General features: G+C 47.0%; 1 protein-coding gene across 2 annotated transcripts in view; it reads right to left on the minus strand.

Moving 5' to 3' along the window:
• Positions 1-27,143, minus strand: part of LOC138945765 (dynein axonemal heavy chain 2-like) — a 155,923-nt gene that overhangs the window by 13,533 nt on the left and 115,247 nt on the right. For both annotated transcript variants that reach the window (XM_070317277.1, XM_070317276.1), the window contains 8 exons: positions 26,135-26,279; positions 25,141-25,340; positions 24,119-24,245; positions 7,125-7,311; positions 5,769-5,974; positions 5,041-5,166; positions 3,286-3,477; positions 2,694-2,885 (listed from right to left, as the gene is read on the minus strand). In XM_070317277.1, the coding sequence (XP_070173378.1) occupies positions 2,694-2,885; positions 3,286-3,477; positions 5,041-5,166; positions 5,769-5,974; positions 7,125-7,311; positions 24,119-24,245; positions 25,141-25,340; positions 26,135-26,279 (1,375 nt within the window). The remainder of the gene's footprint in view (positions 1-2,693; positions 2,886-3,285; positions 3,478-5,040; positions 5,167-5,768; positions 5,975-7,124; positions 7,312-24,118; positions 24,246-25,140; positions 25,341-26,134; positions 26,280-27,143) is intronic.

Raw genomic sequence — 27,143 nt, forward strand, 5'->3', positions numbered from 1 at the left:
CTTAGTTAATGGAAAAGATTTGACAACAATATTGCTGTCAATGATAGGTTGGTCAGCCATGCTGGTGTAAACCAATCCTTTAGAATTAGAGAACGCTCTCTAGTAGATCTACTTATTTTCCTACGGTCAATGACCAGAAACAGAAACTGTGTCAGTCGTACATCGCTCAGATGCTGCTTCTCAGTTTGACCCCAGACAAAGAATAATGATGACATGTTACACCATAGTAAGCTCTCAAGGACTGGCCAGCGAAGAACAATAAAATAGGGGTTGTGAAGACGATATCACAGAGATGATCGAGGGAGGGAGGGGGGGGGGGGGGGGGTGCGGCGAGCGGCATGGTCAGTAAATTGGATCAAGAAACACGCAAAATACTTCAGACACAAACTGTTTATCATTTACCTGCAAACCCTAACACATTCTTACAACAACAACAACATAACAATGTGCAATAAATTACGTTGTCAAACAAACAAGATCGAAAAGAGAAAGAAGCAAAACCCACCTCGTCGAGTCAAGAATCTTAGAATGTCGTCTGCTTCAATACGATAATGTTGGTTCATTTCGGAGTGTTGTTACTTCCTTCTACTGTTCGCTGCTGCTGGTTCATCTTTCTCTGATATTTCTTGCCACTATACCGAACATTTCCAATGTTAGGGTTGTTCTCCGCATCTCAAAACTTTGAAAAATGCTGCTGAATCGGTGAAAACGTCATGGATTTGTTGACACCGGGGGACTGATAAGTTGTCTACTGCGCTTGCGCCAAATGCCTTTGACCTACATATATTTGCATATATTAATTCCGGGGTTTCGGTTGGAACGGATTCTCTCTCTTTGTGCCTATGTCAACGGAAATTCCCCAACGGTGATGACGTCATCTTGAAGAACGGAAATTTCCACACAGTTTGAACAGCGAAGGGTCATGTCATGTGCGCACATTTACCAGCACGGAGTATCCAAAGTTGACCATTTTTTCGATTTTTTTGATAAAACACAGACAAAAACAACAAAACATCGGTTTGAAAATGGTTTTATTTACATGAATACATGTCTAAAATGACAAAAGCAGATTATTGAATGCATTCCAGGATGTTCAAAGGTGTGAAAAATCCAACAACCCCAAAAAGGTGTATGAGACCAAAAATAACTCATTTTGCCTACCCGGTCTGCCCTTAAGAGTGATAATAGAAAAACCTGTATGAAACTCTACTGACCTGAGAAGTCAGAGTCTACAGGCAGTCCAGAGATCTGACATCAAGCAAAGCGTATTATTTCTTCACGCTTTTTACGTTAATTGTTCTTTTATGAAAATTCACTGACATCAAAGTCAGGGGCTACGGTCCACATACCCAACAGCAAAACAAAATCTATTTTGGGGAGGTGGGGTTAGAGTCTACACTCTATTTACCCAACAGCAAAACAAAATCTATTTTGGGGAGGTGGGGTTAGAGTCTACACTCTATTTACCCAACAGCAAAACAAAATCTATTTTGGGGAGGTCAATCAATCAATATGAGGCTTATATCGCGCGTATTCCGTGGGTACAGTTCTAAGCGCAGGGATTTTAAAAAAAAAAATGTTTATGCAATTTATATCGCGCACATATACAAGGCACAGGGATTTATTTATGCCGTGTGAGATGGAATATTTTTACACAATACATCACGCGTTCACATCGGCCAGCAGATCGCAGTCATTTCGGCGCATATCCTACTTTTCACGGCCTATTATTAAAAGTCAAACAGGTATTTTGGTGGACATTTTTATCTATGCCTATACAATTTTGCCAGGAAAGACCCTTTTGTCAATCGTGGGATCTTTAACGTGCACACCCCAATGTAGTGTACACGAAGGGACCTCGGTTTTTCGTCTCATCCGAAAGACTAGCACTTGAACCCACCACCTAGGTTAGGAAAGGGGGGAGAAAATTGCTAATGCCCTGACCCAGGGTCGAACTCGGAACCTCTCGCTTCCGAGGTGGGGTTAGAGTCTACAAACTACATACCCAACAGCAAAACAAAATCTATTTTGGGGAGGTGGGGTTAGAGCCTACAATCTATATACCCAACAGCAAAACAAAATCTATTTTGGGGAGGTGGGGTTAGAGCCTACAATCTATATACCCAACAGCAAAACAAAATCTATTTTGGGGAGGTGGGGTTAGAGCCTACAATCTATATACCCAACAGCAAAACAAAATCTATTTTGGGGAGGTGGGGTTAGAGTCTACAAACTACATACCCAACAGCAAAACAAAATCTATTTTGGGGAGGTGGGGTTAGAGTCTACAAACTATATACCCAACGGCAAAACAAAATCTATTTTGGGGAGGTGGGGTTAGAGTCTACAATCTATATACCCAACAGCAAAACAAAATCTATTTTGGGGAGGTGGGGTTAGAGCCTACAATCTATATACCCAACAGCAAAACAAAATCTATTTTGGGGAGGTGGGGTTAGAGCCTACAATCTATATACCCAACAGCAAAACAAAATCTATTTTGGGGAGGTGGGGTTAGAGTCTACAATCTATATACCCAACAGCAAAACAAAATCTATTTTGGGGAGGTGGGGTTAGAGTCTACAGTCTATATACCCAACAGCAAAATTGGGGGTGGGGGGCAAGGTGAGGGTTGAGGGGGAACACTGGCTGATGAAAAGGGAGCGGGTACTCCTGTACACAAATCCTCGCACCTCAAAGTCTGAGTCGTTGAACTCGTAGGCGATGTTCCATCCCAGCATGAGGAACTTTTTCCTCTCGAGCAGCACGGAGTGGAAGAAGCAGAGACAGAAGAGCAGCTTGCGGTACTTGTCGGGCTTGTGGCAGCGAGAGAACTGCTGCTCCGTCACCAGGTTGTACAGACGCTTGAGGTTGGCCTTCAGGCCCTGTCAGTGGAAAGAAGATAAATGTCAGAGAAACTTCTTCTTTATGCCTCGTTTGTTTCTTCAAGAAAAGGTTAACGGTTAGATGTAACACTTGTCACAGACGTATGAGACGAAACAGATTTCTCATGTTTGACATGATAATGTTAATTTGATTTAATTTGATGATTGATGAGAATTTTCCCACAGTTATGCCCACACAGCAAGAAAACTCCGATAACATTACAAGAAAATGATAGGTGTTAAAATTGAAGGCACTGTGGCTGACCTTGGGAGGTTCTGCGGTCGTCTTGATGCCTTACTACAGGATGTGATTTCCCCAATAGTAATGCCCACACAGCAAGAAAACCTGATAACATAACCAAAAAATGGAAAGCGTAAAATGAAAGGTGCCATGACTGACCTTGGGGGGCTCAGTCGTCATCTTGATGCCTTGCTGGAGGATGGCGATGGGAAACTCGGGGTGGGGGGAGGAGCTAAGCCACAGTCGGAACTCTGGGTGAGGCTCCTCCACCTGCAGTTGTTCCACCAGTTTGTCCAGCTGCGGCATCCAGCTCAGCGACAGGTGACAGTTGGCCAGGAACACCCACTTGCCCTGCACGTCCAGACAAGCATGCTTGAATTTTGGATAAGGTGGTACAGATCTAGCTAACATTCAAGCAAAGACTGAACCCTGTGTGAAGCTTAGATACAAGGTTGTCGTCACTAAGACTGAGACTGGTCTTTTTTGCACAGAATCAAATGACGACATTTATAACAAATGACGTCATTATCAAGATTGGTACATGACGTATTATTGTCCATAATTTCTTTGTGATCCGTTGTGTTTTCGTAAAGATACAGTGTATTTAGTCATGTAAGCGAGAGACACTGGCCTAAAAAATGGCGGCAAAAAGCACATTTTCAGAGAAGGATTTTCGATCCTACATCAAAATAAGAACGGCACTTGGTAAAACGGCCGGTGACATACTTGAAGAGCTGAGAACTGTAAGCCCAGGCACAGCACCATCTCGCGCGACAGTTTTTCGGTGGGCAAAGCATTTCTCAACAGGGAAAACGTCTGTGGAAGATGCAAGGGGAAAAGTGAAGAAACCACCTGTAACCGACAATAAAATGGTGTCCCATGTGCAACGGTTAGTTGATGAAGATCCCCGAGTGAGCAGTCATTTTATCGCCGAAACACTGGACATTTCGTCGTCGTCTGTCTTGAGAATTTTAAAACACAAACTTGGATACACAAAGGTGTGCGCGCGATGGGTACCACATTTCCTCACTGAAGAGAACAAGAGGTGTAGGGTTACGTTTGCCCAACGGCTACTCAAGATATACGACGGATGTGATCAAAAACGCTTGGATGAGATCGTGACTGGAGACGAAACTTGGGTGTACTTCTTTGAGCCAAAAAGAAAAGCTCAAAACAAAGCATGGATAAAAAAAAGGTGCCAATGCCCCTCGGATCGTGTGAAAAAGTCGCTCCGGCAAGAAGGTTTTATACACAATATTTTATAACACAAAGGGCGTCATTTTTCAAAAACCACGCGAAAAAGGCAGAAGCATCACTGGGGTGTACTACAAGGAAAAAGTTCTTGCTGGCATCGTTCGTTACTACAAGAGAGCCAGACCAACTACAGGATTGAAAGGGATCAAATTACTTCATCATAACGCACCTGCTCACAAATCCAAGGTGGTGAAAGAGTACCTAGAGGAAGAAAACTTTGAAACTTTGCCACATCCTCCCTACTCTCCTGATCTTGCACCCTGTGACTTTTTTTTGTTTCCTCATCTGAAAAGACAATTGGCTGGGCGTCGATTTGACAGTCGATCAGCCCTCGGATCGGCTGTTTTCCAGTGTCTGAACCAGGTGCCAAAAAACGACTTCAAACGGTCATTTCTTGACTGGGTCCAACGACTTAAACTGTGTGTAGCCGCTAAGGGAGAATACTTCGAGGGTTTGAAATAAAAAACAACTGCATCATCTAAAGATTTCCCGGTTTTTGAGACCAGTCTCAGTCTTGGTGACGACAACCTTGTACTGGCTACAGATATGACTGTCTTTCAATTGATCACAATTTTGTAACACTACAACAAAACACTCTCTATGGTTGGAATAACAAGCATTGAAACAAACAAGCGCCTGTCATCTCAAATTTGTACCTACCTCTTTCACACCCTCCTTGATCATGCGGGTGGCGATTGGCGCCTGACCTTGACCCAAAGAAAGGGCGTGGAAGCGGCTAGCCATCCCGCTGTTCTCAGCAAGCTGAAGCAGGGCGCTGGTCGGATCCTGAATACACACACATACAGAGGTAAGACACACACACAAAATCCTTGTTTCCAATTTCCCGACCCACTTTTTGTTTTACTCCAGCTCCTAGAAACCTTTTTGGGACCAACTGTGACAAATACACATGTGCGTCTTTGTACTCTTCGTTCCTAGATGCAGAAAATCTGAACACTTGAAACATTCTTTTCAATTCTCAAAGAAAATTCCTGGGGCATAATTGATTACTTTAAGAAAAGAGTGCTTCGTTGTCCAACCAAGTCCTACAAGTCTCTTCCGTAAGAATTACAACCAGTGATGAACATGAGAGGTGTTATCACAAAAGTGTTTACAGTGGAACATCAAGACCCTAAAAATCAGGTCTTAAAAAGGAGGGAGTCTTAATTAAAATTGAGGTAATTTGACACAGTCTATGAACAGAAAATGTAAAAAATCAAGGTTTTAAAAGTAGGGAGCCTTAAATTGAGGGTCTGTATGGCCCACAATGTGCATGCCTTTGTCAGACTATGGGTATAACTTCCTCAATCCAACGGTTTTAATCTGCTGTGACGAATGGGTCCATTGTACCACGCAGTGAGGCCTGACTAAGACAAGGCGGAACGTACCACGCCAGGAGAGAGGACGAAGATGAGTGGAGTCTTGGTGGTGGAGTCTTCAACCACCTGCTGCATGTCCAGCACGGGGGGCTCCACGAAGCGCGACCCCAGGTTGTTGACGATGAAGGAGGTCGCGCAGAACGACACGCGGTCGGGACGCAGGGAACGCACGATCAGCATGCGCTGCAGCTCGTTGCACGCATTGTCCCATTCCCCTGAGAGAAAAAACAGCAACATTGACAAGTGCATGCTCAGAGCTATTCCGGAAAATAACTCAGACAGGTTTGTATTGGCTGTAAAAGAGTCCCTTGCTAATTTTCTGGGACAAAATACTACAGCATCTGGTTCCTGTACACGTGTATGAGATACACCTACTCACTAGTGAGTGCTCTGTAATGTCACATGGGAAAGTTTCCCTATGTGACATTTTTGTCCCAGGTGACATTACAGGCCAGTCACTAGTGAGGGTGTCTGTCTCATACACGTGTACAGGAACCACATGGCATAAGTTTGTCCCAGAAAAATTATTGGTACTCACTCTTTCACAACCCATACTATTGTGACAAGAGTTATTTTCAAAAATCATCCATTGCTGAGCTCTTCCAAAAAAATAACACACCAAACAATTAGAATAACATATTGGATTAGTTGGTGGCAGAACAGTTGCGCCCACTGTTGCAAGTGATATTTTTCCTCGTTTACAACTTGTTGAAATATAAACCGGATAAGGTACATCCAAACAAGAAAAAGATTCGTGGAGAATGTTTTACTGGCTGTACGAATAGTACATGTTTTTTTATTGGTTTTTTTATTTATTATGTCTTCATAAATTGTGTTATTTGGGGTGGGGGTGAAGTGAGTCGTGACTGAAGCCAAACCTGTCACTTTAACACACTACCAAAAAATCTTAAAAATGCATATTATTCCACCAGGTAAAGACAGTCGTAGAGAACAAAATCATCTCTCTACATAATAATTTAATGAGATTTATCCGCCGAAGCATTATATTATCACAAAAGTGAACATAGATCAGTGTCAGAAAGGGCTGCTTGGCAACTTGATGCAGTCAAGTGTTTAATTGACAATTGATCACAGGGCGGGAAAATAGCTGTCAGTAGCAGCGCTGGCTTCAAAACCAGTTGTCGCTATCGGCGTGGGTTCGATCACGACATTCGGAGAGGGATTTATTTATTTTGTGCAGACTCTCCTCAGTGTACAAACACCACTGTATGCACGCACGCGCACGATAAAGAACCCAAGTTCACAGCAAAAGTCTCAGGGCATGGAAACATGCATTAACACACATGCGGGAAACTTCATCGGACTATATGAATCTTATCCATAATCCAACCACACTCTCCTCACCAGGCAGCCCTGTGGTCTCGGGCGTAGCGGAGGTGTACCAGATATTCCAGTCCCTGGGGTATTGTTCAAAGGACGTGATGATGCCGTGGAAGTTGGTCAGCTTGTCCAGCTCCGTCACGTTGTCCCAGGCATTATCCGACAGCCAGCCGGTACACGGGTTGTCCATCTGGTTGTCTTTGTCCATCACCTAGCAACAGCACACAAAACTGGGTCATGTCTTGGTTCATTGCCTAGCAACCACAACACAAAACTGGGTCATGTCTTTGTTCATTGCCTAGCAACAACAATACAAAACTGGGTCATGTCTTTGACTTTGTTCATTGCATAGCAACAGCACACCAAACTGGGTCATGTCTTTGTTCATCGCCTAGCAACCTCAACACAAAACTGGTTCATGTCTTTGGTCATTGCCTAGCAACGACACACAAAACTGAGTCATGTCTTTGTTCATCACCTAGCAACACACACATGTTAGGACCTTGACACAGTTATGTTTTGACCTTGACACGGGTTCATCTCATTTTCTGCGTCCATCACCTAGCAACAGTACGTAACACCAACTTCAGTCATGTTCTGACCTTCAAAGTAACATTTTGACCTACACACCATTCCATAGACTACCATAGCAACAGCAACAAACAGCTGAGTCATGTTTTGACCTTGACATGTTTATGAAGACTGCCAGGTTGCATGCACAGCACAATTTCTTCTCCTTATTTACCCTTGAAAGTCCAATTAAAATTGATCCCAAGAACCAGTTTTTAAACTGCTACTTCTTTACAAATAATGCATTCTGGCTCTCAACATAAATGGTTAACGCTCTGTAAAGCATCAAATCAAATCTAACACACAGTCACTACTTCATATTTGAAAGGCAAAATCTGTCAGATGAAAAATTCACTCAGAGCTATGGCCAGCTGCCTATTTCAATAATTGCATAACTTTCATCAGCAAAAAATATTGCAAATGACCTGTTCACGTGATCCTCACTTGACAGTTGACCTGCCCCCCCCCCTCCCCCTCCCCCCCTCCCCCCCCCCCCCCAATAATGTTGACTGTTCTGTGCATGCGTGTGTTCATTTTCTGATTGACAGATGTACTATTTATAAAAATACAAATTGAACACAAGGAATTTACATGGGTCAATAAATATTTTGCAAAAGTTCATGCATCAACAACATTAAAAATAAAATTATCAAAATAAATAAAATACATGCATTGTGTTCTCTACAATACAAAGGTGCATTCACGCTCTCTGTTGTGTACAATTTCACAAACAACAATGTGATCATAAATAAATGAAACAAAAAACAGAGTCACTGTATCATTCCTTTACATATTGTCGCTGCAATTCACAAACCATGTATCTCAATTTTTGCTGTTTTGAGAAAAACGAAAAACTGTTTTGAAAAACCACCGCTTCAAATATAACTTCAATTCATGGGTTAACATGTTATTTAAAAGTGCAATACCGTTCCTAATGCGTGTTAATGTCAGTTATTAATGATATTCCATTCAATATTGAAAAATAATTGAGATTATAGGAGCTTTTATTATCCAAAGGAGTCATCCGGAAGTGGCATATACAAGGTTTTTTAATGCAAACTAAAAGTACAACAGCAGGAACCCTGTATCTTCCATATTTAATTATGACATAGTTTCCGTCAAAATATGGCACGAAAACCTCGTAAGTTTAAAGCCTCGGTCATACAGGCGACTCAGTCGTTGCGATTCAGTCTTGCGATTCAGTCTTTGGCCGATCGCACATCACATCGTAGGCCATTGACCTGTCACACGATGAACGATAGACGAACGACTGGCGAACGATAACTCCACGCGAACGGGGCGGAAGTGACGTCGTGTCATAGTGAACACGGCAAACGCGCTTTGTGAGAGCAGACGCTAAATGTTCGAACGTCGCTCTACCTTTCTGAAAAATTCCTTTCAGCATTACGCCTTTGCAAGAAATAAAGTTCCCAGACAGCTGCAATTAATGTTTTCCGACCGCTGTACACGCCTAAAACGTCTCCTTTATATCTGAGTGAAAAACTGTTCTTCCAAAAAGTTTTGAATCGACGAAGAGACGCTCTACGCCACTGTCCGCCATTATTTTACGTCACGGCGTCGAGGCCGCAGCAACGCGTTCTGATTGGCTCTGTTGGCTCTGCCCCTGCGATTGACCGACGACTGGATCGCAGGAATAGAACATGTTCTAAACCTCAAAGCTACGAGGGAATCGCATGAGACTGAGTCGCAGACTTGTCGTAGCTGTTTTCTACGACTGAGTCGGCTGTGTGACAGGGTAAATCGCGCGACTCAGTCGCATGTGTGACAGCCCTCTAACTTGAGCGGTTTTTTGTGTCGTTCACTTCAAAGAAATGAAGATAGGAGTTTTTTTCTCAAACACTTTTCTTTACTTTAGAAAGCAGTTAATTGGAGCTACGTCAGCTTTTATCACCACAGGGAAAACATAATTAGGAAGCTTACTATTGTTTTAGTTCCAAAACCTCAAAAATTAAGATAGGGGGTTTGTGAATTACAGCGACAATTTACAAGACTGAAGTGAATTGGGCTATCTCCATATAAAGCCCTCTGGGAGTGAAGTCACATAGGGGAGAAAGAGTGAACATTTGAGATCTGAGAAACAAAGTAAGCACTCAAAATATATATATACAACATGTGCAATAGAATAAGCGAGAGTTATACTGAACCTATCTCTTGGCACCCGAGAGAATATCAAGCATTGAATATAACAAGCGACTTTCATCATCATTTTATGAACATTTGAGATTCATTCGGTGTGAAAGTGAACCTTACACAGGGCTTTATCGGGAGATTGCCACGAGTTCTTCTTCTTCTTCGTTAATGGGCTGAAACTCCCACGTTCACTCGTGTCTTTGCACAAGTGTGGTTTTACGTGTATGACCATTTTCACCCCGCCATTCAGGCAGCCATACGTCGCTTTCAGGGAATTCTATAACCCACCGAACTCCGACATGGATTGACAGGATCTTTTATGTGCGCACTTGGTCTTGTGCTTGCGTGTACACACAAAGTGGGATAAGGGACTAGCAGGTCTGCACATAAGTTGACCTGGGAGATCGGACAAATCTCCACCCTTAACCCAACAGGAGGCCGATGTAATATCCACTTGGCCAATGCGCCTGTCAGCCATGAGTTCATTATGTTGCTTGTTGAATGTCCAGTAAGACCGAATGAAAAAAGCCAGTCCCACTGTTCACAGCAATCCTGTCACCCACAACCGACTGTTCTCCTGCTCTCCGTCAAGTAACAACACTAACCAGGACCACAAACACAAAACCACACGACCCAAGCATCATATCAACCCATGAACATGCACACACAAAAGCCATGCTTAGTATCATCTTGCTCTAAGTATTTCAGACCCGACATCTTATTAAGAATGAAATGAACCTTAGAACTATGTTTAACTTTCCTAAGTATCACTTTTACAAAACTTATTTTGGTGCATAATAATCAGCCATATTACTTCAGCACAAAAACTAAACTTTGCCACAATAAGCCGTGCAACTGGCTTCTTCATCAAACTTTGCCACAATAAGCCGTGCAACTGGCTTCTTCATCAAACTTTGCCACAATAAGCCGTGCAACTGGCTTCTTCATCAAACTTTGCCACAATAAGCCGTGCAACTGGCTTCTTCATCAAACTTTCCAAAACATTTTTGCTTACACATTTGTTATTTTTTTCAGCTGACTTTTAACCCGCCGCTAAGTGCTACAGTATTGAAATGACTTGTGGGATTTTTCTCTGTGCGTTAACTATCTCACCCTGAAGACACATTTCTTTAACTATCTCACCCTAAAGACACATTTCTTTAACTATCTCACCCTAAAGACACATTTCTTTAACTATCTCACCCTAAAGACACATTTCTTTCAGCTTTTATGGCGCATGGCAAATATTCTCCTTGTGCATGTATCATCTCACTCTGAAGACAACGTTCAAACCTTTCCCAGGCTACCCTGTGCAGTACTGTACTAACTATCTCACCCTAAAGACACACTTCTTTCAGCTTTTATGGCGCATAGTAATTATTGTCCTTGCATGCATGTGCACTTATCATCTTGCTCTGAAGACAACGTTCCTACCTTTCCCACACCCCTCTGTACAGAACTGCTACACACACCAACACGGCACGTACAAATCACAGATTCCTACCATCACACACATCTATGAGACCCAACACTGTTCACCACCACAACACTCTAACCCTCCAACGTCTAGACAGTGACTTACTGGTGCTTTCACCACCTAGTTGTCAGTCCAGACAATGACAAATATGCAGCAATAAAAAGATGAGAACATCAATGACGTATTTCCAAAACGAAACAAGTTTCATGCAAACATGACATTTTTGGCTGCTCTACATGCCAACCGGCATAACGGCAGTAAGTAAGTATGACATTTTCAATCAACCGGCATAATGGCAGTAAGTAAGTATGACATTTTCAATGTACAAGTGCAATGAAACAAAACAACTGTACGTTAACCTCAGTGTGTATTTAAAAATTTTAATAATAAATTTTCATTTGATTAATATACTTACCCAACTCACATATAGCAATTAACCCATAGTTCAGTGCTGATATCGCTGTACGCGTCCCCTTAGCAACAAGGAAGACGCCTCTAAAAAAGAGTGACCGAGACCCGTAAGGGTATCCAAGCCAGCCCGTAAGGGAGGCTGCCTTCCATATGCGCGCGCATATGCCGCCATCTTGTCATTCTACATGAAGCCCAACTCACTACTTTTTTAGACCCCCATACCCCCCACAGCGGGGAGGCGGGAGGGAATAAACGATGTGAGTTGGGTAAGTATATTAATCAAATGAAAATTTATTATTAAAATTTTTAATTAAATTACATATCTTACCCAACTCACATATAGCAGATTGCTACTATAGGAGGAGGGTACTTACCAACTTAAGACCGCAGGACCTGCCCTGCAGCCACGAGAGCAGGCAAAGCCGCACTGCCATCTTGCCGCCTTGCCGCAATGTCTCTCAAATAAAAATTGATGAACACGTCCTCAGATTTCCAATACGCCGCCGCCAGGACCTCTGATAGGCGCCCTGAGCGAAGCACGGCCACAGAAGACGCCCAAGCCCTCGCTTCGTGCGTCCTGGCTGACGTAAGAGGAAGCACCGCCCTGACCTCGCCAGACTGGCGTTGCCACCATCCATACGCTTGCTTAATGGTCAGTGAAACCCATTTAGTCAAGGTGACCTTCGAGATATCCTTCGCCCGCACAGTGTTGAGGGATATAAACAATAATTTCTGAGTTTCCGAGCGAATCGGCGAAGACCTAGACAGGTAGCTGCTTAACGCCCTGACAGGACAATTTGACAGATCGGGGTCTCCAGGAGCGAGTATATCGCTCAAGGGTGGAATACGAATGCAAGGCGAAGCCTGACCGGGCTTTTGATTTTTAGCGAGAAAATTAGACGTAAATCTCAAAGAGTAGGAGCCATCCCTCTCCAGGGAAATATCTTTAGCGAGACCAGAAAGTGCGTGCACCTCGCTACCCCTCCTAGCCGTGGCAAGCAAGACCAAAAATCGAAAATTTTTAAGTAAATTTTCATTTCATTAATATACTTACCCGAATCACATAAAAGCATTGACGCAGTCTTACATGCTAAAGGTCTGAAAAAGGCTACCCGTCTTAAACAATTTTAAAGGGGAGCAACCCAACACAAAAAGTGTAAATACAGGCATGGCAATGACCACCTACCCGGGGAGTTACCTCCCATCCGGGTTACGTGACGTCACTTCCCCTGTAAACACCACGTGTAACTTCATACGACTTAATAGACTAAAAAATCATATGCGGGGTTGGCGGGAGGGAATACACTATGTGATTCGGGTAAGTATATTAATGAAATGAAAATTTACTTAAAAATTTTCGATTAAATTACATATTCTTACTCCGAATCACATAAAAGCAGATAGCTTCAACAAGGCGGTGGGAATGAAAAACCAAACACACTCTTAAAACCTTGCCAAAAACCTGGCCTGCTGCCAAAAGGTCAGGAAAAGGGCCCAGTGAGAAAGAAAAACGAACTCACTCTAACCCTTGCCAGGAACTGGCCCGCTGCCAAAAAGCAGAAAAGGACCTGAGAACTATCCTGATTGACAGTCGTGATGTCTCTCAGGCATAAGTTGCGAAAGACGACATCAGAGAGCCAGAAATGTGTGCCCAGCACTTCTTCCAATCTCCTGGACCAAGCGACCCAGAAAGAGAACCCAGCCTTGGATAAAGCCGAGCCGAGTAGAGAGGGAAAGACAAGCTGCCCCCCCCCCCCCCCCTTTCGGATGGAAGGAAATGCCCATGCACCGAAAAACGATCTATGCGTAAGGTAGTCCGATCAGTGAGGTGAGGGACAAACCTCGCGGCGACCATAAGACGATCACGCCAAAGTAATCAAACTTAGGAATGGCGTGAAGCCCAAGTCTGTGAACCTCTTACTTCCAGCCGAAACTGGAAGCAGCTGTCGTGGACGACTGCTGACGTAAGTCGAAGCTCGAACCGGGCGTGACAGTAGCCTGTGCACTAGCCGGTGAACCTCTTACTTCCGGCCGAAGCTGGAAGCAGCTGTCGCGGACGACTGCTGACGTAAGTCGAAGCTCGAACCGGACGTGACAGTAACCTGTACACTAGCCAGTGAACCTCTTACTTCCGGCCGAAACTGGAAACAGCTGTCGCGGACGACTGCTGACATAAGTCGAAGTTCGAACCGAACGTGACAGTAGCCTGTGCACTAGCTGGTGAACCTCTTACTTCCGGCCGAAGCTGGAAGCAGCTGTCGCGGACGACTGCTGACGTAAGTCGAAGCTCGAACCGGACGTGACAGTAGCCTGTGCACTAGCCAGTGAACCTCTTACTTCCGGCCGAAACTGGAAGCAGCTGTCGCGGACGACTGCTGCTGAAGTGACCGGTGACCCAAAACACAATGACTAAAAGCCAGAGTGTTACAGAACAGTCTGCTTGAAGGTAAATGAAGGAAATTCAAAAACCCCAAGTAAACTTCGTAGCCAAAAACCTGAGAGAGGAGATAAGCCACAAAGAATGACTCCTCCAACAAGCATTGCCAAAGACAATGTCCCCTCAGGAAAAACTGAATGTTACTTCCGAGGCCAACTCAAGCGCAACTTAAGTTTGGACGAAACACCAGAACACGTCTGATCGCTAGAGAAGGACGGAGTCAGACTCTGCGAAAGACGCGCAGGACCAAGTCCAGCAGCTTGTGGCAAACTGAGAAGAACGGGGAAGCCTGAAAACAGCAGCCCCACTCAAACGGAAATCGTCCTATCTCATCTCCTGCCTAAGATGAAATAAAGGAAAGAAAGTCGAAGTCCGAAGCCACAAGAACAGGGAAAACAACAACCATCCCGCCCACAGGTGGAATGGCTGTTGCACCAGCCGAGGCTAAAAAACCCTGGATGCCCTAAGGTCAGCCGCTGTTCCGAAACTCAGACGTACCTATGAAGCGTCTGTGAAAGAAACAACCTCTCCGGTAAAACCGGAAGTGCCACTGCAGCAGCCCGTGGCTGAACTGCTGTTACACAACTGAGGCCTGAAGCTGTAAAACCGAAGGACAGCGCTAGCACCGACCAGAAGAGACCTCAGCGGGTGCTCGACTGATGGGCCTAGATCACTGTGAAAGGATCGGCTGACGCATAAACAAATATGCACTCATTAGATCAACGGGAGTCCCCCGACCTCACCACTCCCACAAACTATTGGCTGTGTACAGAGACCATCCAATGAAAACTTGCAAGGAGAAGACCCGCCCCGCCCTCACCAAAGTGGAGGGCGGAGGGGGGGGGGGGGGTGTGACCAGGGGCACTTCCTTGGGGAGAGAGGCTTGCTGCTAAGGCTGCCCTTCTCCCTGCCCAAAGGAGATCTAATCCTCGAGAATCAGACAGAGACTGCCCAATGGCCGCCTGCTGAAAACGTCCCGAGGCCTGAGCCTGCTTCCCGTGAGGAGGCCAGCTCTGCTTTAACCCTTGTAGAGAGAAGTCAGAGATCCGCTGATCTCTATCCCACGGGATCTACTTTTCTTTTCTGGTAAAAACACCGAAGTTCAAAAAGCAGGTCCCTCTACTCCGGTCAAAGCCCAATTGTCCCTCCTAGCCTGCTCAGAGACCTGAGCATGCGAGAGAAACAAGTCCTCCCTACACCCGACTATAAAGAGAGGTGAAGGGAGGACAGCCTCTTTGTTCTTCGTTCGCCCTAGCTAGGCTAAACGAGTGGAGATGCCATCAGAGTCCTGATACAAACTAAGCGTGGAATGTTCAGTGACTCCAGGAAAGAGCGCGAGAGCGCTCTGATGATCATCCCCGAAAAAGAGGCAAATTCCAAAAACTGACGTCCAAAATCCTCTAAATTCCTGCGTTCCCATTAAGGTGTACGCGGAAGAGCAAAGACGTCAGCAAAATCCGACCCGGCTTCGGCCAAGAGAACTTCCTATGACAGGAAGAAACAAAAGACGAAGCCTGTGTAGCCGAAGACAGCCGAGGCTGTGCTTGTTCCGGAACTGACCCGTGAAAACCGAGTAGCAGAACCGGAACCCGTGGATACCACTTCCGGTAGGAGATGGCCAGCCAAAACCCGCGGAAGATGGTACCCACATTGAAGGTGACTATCGAACCGGAAGTAGGAAAAAACTCCTCCTTCGCGGAACGGAAGTCCGACATCGCTGAATGCAACCCAAGAGGAAGCCAATGTCCCTCCATAAAAAATCTGGAAGTAATCTCCATCGAGGCCTTGAGAGAAGCCGAGAGATTCGACAGAACGTGTCTGGTCTCTGGCTAAAGCCTGTATAACAGAATAGCCCAGAGAACTGACACTGACCGAAGTCACAGTTGCCAGTGGAAAGCTACTGAACAGGATAACCGGAAAACCGGAAACCCGTTCAACCGGAAACCGTCCTGTCTCACCCCTCCCATAAGAGGGTAAGACAAAGAGGAGGTAACATCCGAAGCCACCAGAACTGAATAGACAGTAGACGCAACACCCGACCAGTGAAGTGACTACCGTCCCGGCCGAGGCTGAAAGCCTGCATGCCCATAGGCCAGCCGATGTTCCTCACTTCGCTAACAGTGTTAGGAAGAAGAACAAAGCATCCGGACAAAGCCGGAAACGCAACAGACAAAACCGCACAATGCGGAAGCAAATGTTGCGTGGACTGAGGACAGAAGACCGAACGCCCGTAGGCTAGTCCGCGGTCAACTCCAGTAGAGACACACAGTGTAATCGCAAAGGAGGACCTATGCTCCCGGTAAACCGGAATGAAGACTGTCCGGATGTCCGTAGGACGTATCCTGTTCCTCACTCACTGCCCTCCGTATAGGAGCAGCAGGGGGAGGAACGGCAACTCCGGGCGGAGCCAGAAAAGCAACGGACGAAGCCGCATAAACGGAAACGCCTGTTGCGATGACAAAGGCCGAGGCCAGAACGCCCGAAGACCAGTCAACGGTCAACCCCAGTCATGACCTCTGTGAGTGCACGGGATGGAGGACCTTCGTTTTCGGGAAAACCCGTAAACGCGACTCCCGAAAACGGAAGCCGCCCTTGCCTATTCACAGCCGTGTAAGCAATGCAAACTGGCTTAGAAAGAGCAGAAGATTAAGCAACGGACGAAGCCGCATACAGCGGAGGACTGGGGCCGGAAGCCCGGTGGCCCGAAGGCCAATCCACAGTCGACACCAGCAGGGACCTTCGTGGGTGTGCCAGATTGACCTTCGCTTCCGGGAAAACCCGGAAACGCGACTCCCGCAAGCGGAAGCCGCCCTTGCTCAGTCACGGCCGTACACGCTGTGCGATCAGGCCTAGAAAGAGCAGCATATCCTGACTAGCAGGAAGTTTTGCAGTCGACACCAGCAGGGACCTTCGTGGGTGTGCCAGATTGACCTTCGCCTCCGGGTAAACCCGGAAACGCGACTCCCGCAAGCGGAAGCCGCCATTGCTCAGTCACGGCCGTACACGCTGTGCGATCAGGCCTAGAAAGAGCAGCATATCCTGACTAGCAGGAAGTTTTGCAGTCGACACCAGCAGGGACCTTCGTGGGTGTGCCAGATTGACCTTCGCCTCTGGGTAAACCCGGAAACGCGACTCCCGCAAGCGGAAGCCGCCATTGCTCAGTCATAGCCCTACTCGCTATACGATCGGAACTATGACGAGCAGCATATCCTGACGGGCAGGAAGTTTGCAGGTAGTGAGCCTGCGACCAAGAACTGTTGCTCAAAAGAGAGCGTCCGGTGGCTTCACGAGAGCCAGTGGAGCAGTTCGACTTACCGTCCATGCCCCCCAAGGAGGCAGCAGACGCAGCTGAAGGCCCGCGACCGAAAGCCGTGGCCGACAGGAAGCCAAAGAGCGGCCGTCACCCGCCGCCGGCGGAAGTACAACGCTGGAGACGGCGTGTGAAGCTGCAATCTTCCCTCCCAAACTGCGAAACTCTGGAAAAAGAGAGCAAACAGTATAGACACCAGAGCGCCGCGCTCCGATGCCAAGAGAGGGAAAGCAAGAAGCAAGACACGTCACAGACGTGCTAAACTGCCCCCCAAATTCATTTGGGGCAGAATAAGTAACGGACAAAGCGGTTATACATGCTTAGTACGAAACAACAACAAATGCCAATGGTCTGAAAGACCAATGACACACACCTAACCATGTTATCTCACCGTCAGACGCGCTGACGCAGACAACAGGCGGCAAAACAAAGAGTTACTGAAAATTAACAAGTCCAAACGGACGAAAAATTTAGCAACTACAACAAACTTCCTGTCAAACTAATGACTAAAAAAGGAAGCGCTTACCAACTAACAAAGCAGAAGGCAAGTAAAGAGGTAAAATAAGGATTACCTAACCAAAGTATAGGCCGTGCCACATTCGCCGTCAGCCAAGCTGACAAGCAAACACGGAGCCCCAAAATGCGTTACTGAAAATTTTTTCACAAGTCCGCAAAACGGACGAAAAGTCAGCAACTACAACAACATTCTTGTCAAAATAATGACCAAAATGGAAAGAGCTCACCAAACACGTAAAGGCAAGCCGTTAAGACGGGTTAGGCGGCCGGTGGGTGTCCTTACAAACACCAGCACTCAGCCACACACGGAGCCAAAAAATTCGACGACCTCTCTGCTGTAGGCTGAAATGTCGTATGAAGTTACACGTGGTGTTTACAGGGGAAGTGACGTCACGTAACCCGGATGGGAGGTAACTCCCCGGGTAGGTGGTCATTGCCATGCCTGTATTTACACTTTTTGTGTTGGGTTGCTCCCCTTTAAAATTGTTTAAGACGGGTAGCCTTTTTCAGACCTTTAGCATGTAAGACTGCGTCAATGCTTTTATGTGATTCGGAGTAAGAATATGTAATTTAACAGAGTTTTTCTCGTCAAATTAGGTAAACTAGCCAACCGGAGAGGCTCAAAGTCCTCCGATGCAAGGAAACGGAGAACCACAAACAGATCCCAGGCCGGGAGCTGTGATCTTGAGAGCGCTGCGTCAAGGGCAGCTCCCTTAAGCACGCTTGAAATGACACCGTCAAGATTGATCTTGCGACCGAGCTGTCTAAGAGTGGAAGAAATCGCAGACCTTCTAACTCGCAGTGACGAAGGAGAGACCCCCCTACTAGCCAACCAAGAGAGGTGGTTGGCTACCTCCATGGACCTTGGGGAAAGATGTTGAACCTTATTCTCAGAGCACCACTTGGCCCATGCAGCCCAATGAGAAGAGTACACGGAGCTAGTTGAGTCTCTGTGTGCTTTCTGTACCAGTTTCAGAGTTGTGGCCGAGGCCCCGGCACGACGCAGAGCGATTCTGACAGAATCCAGCCGTGAAGCTGCAACGCTTGCGGATTCTCGTGCGGGACCCCTGACCTGGGCTGTAACAGGTCGCCCCTTCGAACGCCTAGAGGAATGGGTGGGCGCACTGCCAGCCGCAGAAGGTCCGGATACCAGTGCTGGCTGGGCCAAAGAGGAGCAACCAGCACCAGCGCTGGTTTTTCCAGATCCACTTTCCTTACCACCTTCCCAAGCAGGCAAAACGGAGGAAAAGCGTAAGCCTGCAGATTTGACCAATCCAGATCCAACGCGTTCACCGCCCACGCCAGAGGGTCCGGGAACGGTGAGACGAAAAGGGGAAGCCTGGTGGAGAATCTCGTTGCAAACAGATCTATGCACGGCTTGTCTATTTGAACCCAAAGACGGTCCAACGCCTGGTGGGAGAGGGTCCATTCTGAATGCAGAACCTTGTCCCCCCGACTGAGGGCATCCGCCAAAACATTGAGCGTGCCCTTCAGGTACTTCGCTGAGAGAAGTATGTTGTGCGAGCTGCACCAAACCAACAGACGGCAAGCGCTCTCCGACAGCTTCTGCGAGCGTGTGCCCCCCTGCCGATTTATGTAAGCGGCCACAGTCGTATTGTCCGTGTGGACTTGAACATGACTGCCCCCCAGAAGCGGCAGGAAAGCCTGTAGACCCAGAGACACAGCCTCCAGCTCCAGCACGTTTATGTGCTGAGGAGCTAGGGAGAGATCCCACAGACCGGAGGCTGTCTGATCGGCCAGATGAGCACCCCAGCCTGTCATGGATGCATCTGTAACAAGAATGTTCTCCGGCGCCGGAGGAACGATCGGAACACCCTGAGAGACCCAGGGGAGCAGCCAAACACTTGTAGTGTTGCTGAACCAACTCCCCAGTCCTATGCGAACATTCCAGCCCTGAGAGGCTTGGTCCCACTGCCTCCTCAAAGCCGCCTGAAACGGCCTCTTGTGGACCCTGCCTAGAGGCACAAGGGGAGCCATCGATTCCATCTGCCCCAGTAGGGAGGACAACTCCCGGGCCGTGGACACACTCTTTCCTATCAACAAGCGAACCAAGTTCTGAAGCTTGTCCACCCTCTTTTGAGAGGGACGGACTAACCACTCCACCGTATCGAAATCCATGCCCAGGTAAGTGAAGCGCTGGGATGGTTCTAACTCTGACTTCCCTAGATTGACTGTAAAGCCCAGCTGAGCCGCCAGGTCGAGAACCCTCGCAGTCTGAGTTCTGCACATGTACTGGTCCTGATGCAGATTCAACCAATCGTCTAAATACGCCCGTAGGCGTACCCCCTCTTGTCTGACAAGGGAGCAAAGCTGGCGAACGACCAGCGTGAAGATCCAGGGGGCCAGGGAAAGCCCGAAGGGGAGTGCCCGAAATTGATACACTTTCTCGCCCCACAGAAAGCGCAGCCATTTCCTGTCTTGAACATGCATGAGCACATGGAAATATGCGTCGGTGAGATCCACCGACGTGGCCCAATCTCCCGGACGCAGAGCTTCCCTTACAGAGAGTGGAGTCTCCATGACAAACTTGACTACCCGTAGGTATTTGTTCAGGGTGGACAGGTCCAAAACAGGCCTCCAAGCCCCTGAGGCTTTGGGCACCACGAACAGCCTGCCGTAAAAGCCGAGGGACTCTCGATCTCGAACTTCCTCTATCGCACCCTTCAGGAGTAGGGAAGCCACCTCCGCATGAACGGCTGACTTGGCTTCCGGGTCCACGGGATATCTGAAAGGCGGAGGTATCCTGGACAGAGGTGCCTTCCCCTCTGCCCAGAGGAGACGGAATCCCGAACGCACTATTCCCAAAATCCACCGGCTGGACACCAGGCGTGTCCAGGCGGCCAAGGCCCTGGAGGGGCCACCCGCCGCCACCACGGCGGGGGTTACTGGGAATAGTGGCTCGGGAGACCCTCATTGGGGGTGAGGCTTGTGCCCCGACCCCCGAGAACCCCCAAAGGAGCCTCTCTTCTGGTAAGGCGCGCCTCGCCCCCTACCCCGAAAAGAGGTGGACTGATTTTGCATCTTGCCCCCCCCAGACGAAGAAGGCTGAGCCTTACTCTGGGAGGTAGGCTTGCTCTGAACCTTCTGAAAGCCGTGGTGAGCAATCCTTGCAATAGCCAGATCCCTAGCGTCCTGGGTTTCCTTCTGCAAAGCGTCCAAAGAGGAAGTACCCAGCAGCGACCCTTCCGTAAAAGGAGATACCTTAAGTCTGTCAATGGTACCCCTGTCTCGGATCTTTGAACCCGCCAAAAAGGCAGTTCTGCGGGAATGCACAGCATGCCCGTAAAGCCTGGCTGACAAGCTCAATTGTTCCTGAGAGACCTTGGCAAGCGTCGCCAACAGAGTTGTCACATCCTCCTGGGAGGCGTCGTAACGGAACTCAAACGGGTCTAACGATGAAGCGATAGACCTAGACAAAGAGCGTTGGAGAGAACTAGAGACGGAACCCAACTCGAGCAGAGATCTACCCGTCTCCTCCAAAGCCTGAAGAGCAGACTCCGTGTAAGGGACTGTTCTATCCCTGGCATAACCGTCCTCCCGCAGAGAAAGCAGTTCCGGAGTCACCGGTAGAACTGATCACGGCAAAGCGAAAGAGTCAAGTAGAGCGACGGGACGAACCAACAGTTTAGAGCTCTTTGAGAGCGCAGAACAAGGAACGTGTTGACCCGCTTTAGCCAACCAGGGGCCCACCACCTCCGGCGCCTCCCCATGCTGTGACAACAGCGGAAAGGCATCGGACATAGCTCGACCTTTCGCAAAAACCTTCGACATCTCGACCGCCACAGAGGGGGACTCCCGGAATCGGAACGAACTTTTCGGTTCCTTAGCACTCCTGAAATCCCCTAAGGCAGAAGGAGGATGGACAAACTGAGATTTGTTCACCGCCACCTCCTCCTCGAGATATTTCGAAGCCACTCCAGCCGCCAGAGCCACCGCATCTGGCAGCTGCCGTGGCAAAAAGAATCCAGCACCTTCAGCCTGAGAGGCGGCACCGTCATCCAGGTAGCCTTCGTGCCCTTCCGTGCACTCCGGAGGCTGGTCCCCGTACTGACTAACAGAGTCAAGTCCAGAGCCAGCCATACTACCACCAACTTCCTGCCCCCTGGGCGGAAGCAGATGCCCTTCAACCTGACCACAGTCTACTGACGAGGCGGGAAGAATAGGAACATCTGTTCGCTTGTCAGGGCCCTTAGCACCCACTGACACCCCGACTAAGCGGTGGATATCAGCCGATGTTTCAGAACTTTCACCTGGGATGAGACCCGAGGCTACTCCCTCAAGACAACGCTCACGTGGAGTGCACATACCTTGTGAAGAAGAACGGACACCGGCCGGAGACCCCACGGGAGCCTGAGAGATCCCATCCTGAGACGCATGCACGTCCGCCCTCGTAACAGTAGCAGAGGGAGGCAAACGCACACTGGCCAGCGACGACGTACCCCCGACACCTGCCGGCAGCGCACGTATCTCCGCCTTAGTTGACGAAACTTCAGCCGCTAAGGCCGAAACCTGAGAGCTTAATGTCAAAAGCAAAGAAGCAAAATCCGCAGATGCAAGCCCAGAACCTACAGGCGAGACATCCCCTACAACATGCTTAACCCCGAGCAAGGGCTTCTCCGTAGGTTTAGCAGACGAACCGGAAACTCCGGGCACGCCAACAACAACATCACTACATTTTTTGGATTCTGAACCCGAAAGAGACACGGGCGTATCGCCGTGCGTTTTAGAACTTCTAGAACTTCTAGAACTTTTCTTAACAGGAGAGGGCGAAGCAGCTACATGTTTAGATGTTGACCTCTTCCCGTCCGCATTGTCGGCCATGATGAAAACAACTCACAAACAAATTTGGAAAAAATTTTGTAAGTCCGAAAACAAGCCAACAATGCCGCCAAAATTCAGGTAAAAAATGGAAAGATCTCACCTCAACAGCAAATGCGAAGTCCGGAGACAAGAAGACACCAAGGGGAACACAAACCAGGTCTGGAAGACCAAGCAAGTAGGCTGAAAACACAGCCGGAGCGTACCAAACACGACCAGCTCCACTGAGCGCTGAGAGTAGAATGACAAGATGGCGGCATATGCGCGCGCATATGGAAGGCAGCCTCCCTTACGGGCTGGCTTGGATACCCTTACGGGTCTCGGTCACTCTTTTTTAGAGGCGTCTTCCTTGTTGCTAAGGGGACGCGTACAGCGATATCAGCACTGAACTATGGGTTAATTGCTATATGTGAGTTGGGTAAGATATGTAATTTAATTAACTTTGGTATTTTCTTGTATTGAAAAGAAAAGCACTAAGCCAAAGCAGAGACATAGCTGCTCTCTGCATAGCAGCAAAAGGTTTAACTTCAGAGAATATTATCTAAGTTGCTATATGGAAAACAATTGTCATGATTGGCCTCCGATCTGAACACTTCTACTGGAAAAGCATCATCGTCTGTACGATCTGACAGAAAATTGCAATGGTAACTCATATGACAGTGACAAAGGCAGTGTCTGCGTAATTTGAACACTGCATAAATCTACTCTCTTTGAGGTACTTTCTGAAGACTACAGCCTCCTTACAAATTCCATGACAGCCAAGTCCTCCTCTTACAAAATTCTAAATTCTGCAGATGTTCGTTAGTCTACTTTAGTAATTAGATCAAACTGTTCAGGTGCAGTCAGTCACAACATGCTTCCCAACTGGTACATATATCGTGTCACAAAGACATCCTCACACAACCATCTGCTTCCTGTAGAAAGTGTTATGGGCATCCTAATGATCTTCACAATTAAATCAGATTGAGTGCAGTAAGAACATGCTTTCTGAAATGCGCAACGTGGATCAAGTTACAGCATGCAAGTAGTGTTAACACATAGAGACAGGAAAGCACTTGAACTCTTATTGTAAGTAGTTAGTACGCTTGCTTGCTGAATTTTGTTGTTGTTGTTATTGACTGTGTGCTTGTTCTTATTGCTATGTGTTAGTTTGCTTGTAATTTCTAATGTCATGATTTGTTTATCGTGTGTGCGGCCTGTGTGTGTGTGTGTGTAAAGTGTTTATTAGATTGTAAAGCGCTTGGAGCTGTGAATCAAGACTTGCGCTATAGAAAAGCGATTTATTATTATTAACATTATCAACTCACCACTCCGCCACGCAGGAAGAAGTTGTATTCATCCATGTTCAGTTTTCCAGAATGCTCCAGGATCTTGGCGCACATTTGGAATGAAAACAGCAGCTTGTGCTTCTCAAACAGGCCACGGCACGTGTACCTAGAAAAAACGAACAGGCAAAAATATGATTTACTTCTCTGCACTCAACTATCTAACTGGACGAGGATCAACAATGACCAGTCATTGAGTCACATACTGGCTGACACTGGCTGACACTGGCTGACACTGGCTGACACTGGACTGGCTGACACTGGCTGACACTGGCTGACACTGGCTGACACTACAAAAAGAGTGCATGCTTGTGTGCATTCAATGGTAAAAAATAAGAACAATTCCAACTAAAATTGATTGATAAATGTTATTTGTATTTTTTACCAAAATAGGACATTTGATACAGATCTCGACCGGCATCATTTACCATGACCGCTAGTGCCGTCTCGGGGGGGACACAGTTGTCTGTCTTGATCTGTGTAAAATGTCATAGTCTGTATTTTGGTCAAAAATACAAATAGTGTATACCATACTTTCGGGTCTATAAGGCTAAACTTTATTTCCTCAACTTGAACCCTGCGCCCTATTGACCGGTGTGTAAGGCAAAAGACGTGTACACATGTACCCACATCGTAGCACTTCTTCTTCTTCTTCTTCTTTGTTCATGGGCTTAGACTCCCACATTCACTCATGTTTTTAGCACGAGTGGATTTTTACGTGTATGACGTTTTTACCCCGCCATTCAGGCAGCATACGCCGATTTCGGGGGAGGCATGCTGGGTATTTTCGTGTTTCTTTAACCCACCGAAATCTGACATGGATTACAGGATCTTTTCCGTGCGCACTTGGTCTTGTGCTTGCGTGTCACTAGCAGGTCTGCACATAAGTTGACCTGGGAGATCAGAAAAATCTCCACTCTTAACCCACCAGACGGCAGCGACCAGGATTCGAACTCACGACCTCCTGATTAGGACATCGTAGCACTAAACGCAAGGACACGTACCTATACACAGCATAAGTGTGGTAGTCGTTAAGGTTGGTGATTCTCTCATCCAGCTTCGCGCTACGCTGACTCTTCTCAATGGACATGATGAACAGCTCGATGTAAGCGTCCAGCGAAAACTGGTACATGGGGTCCATGCGACCCATGTCGTTCAGCACGAAGAACAAGATGGAAGCACGCTGGGCGCAGGGGCGGTAACCCTGCAAGCAAAGCATGAGTGTGTCAGAAGCAAAATGCACAAATACTCAGCACTTAGAAATAAGGTGAAGGTCAATCATGTCTGTGTCATGTCCAGGGGTCATGAAACCCAAGTTTGTTTGTTTGCTGAACGCCCAGCCGACCACGAAGGGCCATATCAGGGCGGTGCTGCTTTGACATATAACGTGTGCCACACACAAGACAGAAGTCGCAGCACAGGCTTCATGTCTCACCCAGTCACATTATTCTGACACTGGACCAACCAGTCCTAGCACTAACCCCATAATGCCAGACGCCAGGCGGAGCAGCCACTATAGATTGCCAATTTTAAAGTCTTAGGTATGACTCGGCCGGGGTTCGAACCCACGACCTCCCGATCACGGGGCGGACGCCTTACTTCTAGGCCACCGTGCCGATTCATGAAACCCTAGGGGAATGTGAAGTTTCAAAGCTCAAACTTCAAAGATGTCTGAGTAAACATTTATATGTTTTTCGTTAACAGATTGCCGGACAGCGAGCCAAACAGACAAACACTACTCAGGACTAAGATTCACCGATTATTCAGGTTAGTCAAAACATGATAATGTGATTGCACTTTATCACTACAAAAAAACAACCACCCAGATCAAACTTGGCTGCTACCGGGAAATGGGTAGATGGCCCAATTAGTGCGCTGATCGCTGGCAAGTTTTGAAACAGCAATAAGGAAAGGAAAGAAGAACAGTCTACGAGCCAAAAGTAAATAAAGCAAAATTTATGTTGAAGAAGTGTTGAATGACAAGGTGGAAAAACAGACCTCTCTGGCAGCGTCAATCTTGATCTCGGTCTGTTCTGAGATCTGCAGCTGCTCGGACACTTCCTGTGAGGTGGTCTTGGAGGTCTGCAGGGTGTTCACCAGCTGCTCATCATCCAGCAGGGAACCCTTCGTCTCGTTCAGCAGTCTGTCCATCACCACAGACACTCATTATCTTTATGTTGCTTGATAAATGATACACACTCAGTTTTCACATCGCACAGCAATGACTCACAAATACATTAGCCACAAATCGGTTACGATAACATTCAGGCTTTACACGGCATAGCAATAATTTACGGATATTTTTGCAAGAATTCTGCCATGATAGTACACAGTTTTGATATATTGCAGATTAATGTTTAAATCATGTTTTGCTAGACATTAACCACCAACTGAAAATGATATCCTAAAGAATCAAAAAACAAGAAACGTAGGTTGTTGGAACGTTTGTTATTGACACAACAATACATTCACAAATATATCGACCCAACGGTCTTTTAAGTGCACAGACAGACAATTAATAACGGAAACTTATCTGGCTGATTTTTCTTCCGCCTGCCACGAAGCCGCAAGCGAATTTGATATCCTAAAGAGTTATATTCAGATTCTGCAATTCAAGACTTTGCCAGTAAGTTTTGATAATGATCGGAGGATCCAGCTAACAACTATCAGCACAATTTTGTGACATGCCAGTCCCCAGTAGGCCTGACGCCTGCAGGACTCAACTCAAATATATTGCCCTGTAAAAACTGTTATGTGAACGCAGAGGTTTGCAACAGCAGCCAGACCACATCACAAACAGCTCTCCACATCTCACGGGTGTGCTGTCTACCAAAGTATCAGAACTGTAGAGCTACTATAAATAGCTCACACTCAAGTCAGGGAGACAACTCCTTCAATGCAGAGCAGCTGCCATGAAAGGGGGACTAGTGCGTCACATGTCACTTACTTACAAAGACACCCAGTTACAACTATACTAAATATTCACACGCTCAAAAGTAGAATGGCT

The sequence above is a fragment of the Littorina saxatilis genome, linkage group LG13 (genome assembly GCF_037325665.1).
Source record: "Littorina saxatilis isolate snail1 linkage group LG13, US_GU_Lsax_2.0, whole genome shotgun sequence".
Classification (NCBI taxonomy): domain Eukaryota; kingdom Metazoa; phylum Mollusca; class Gastropoda; order Littorinimorpha; family Littorinidae; genus Littorina; species Littorina saxatilis.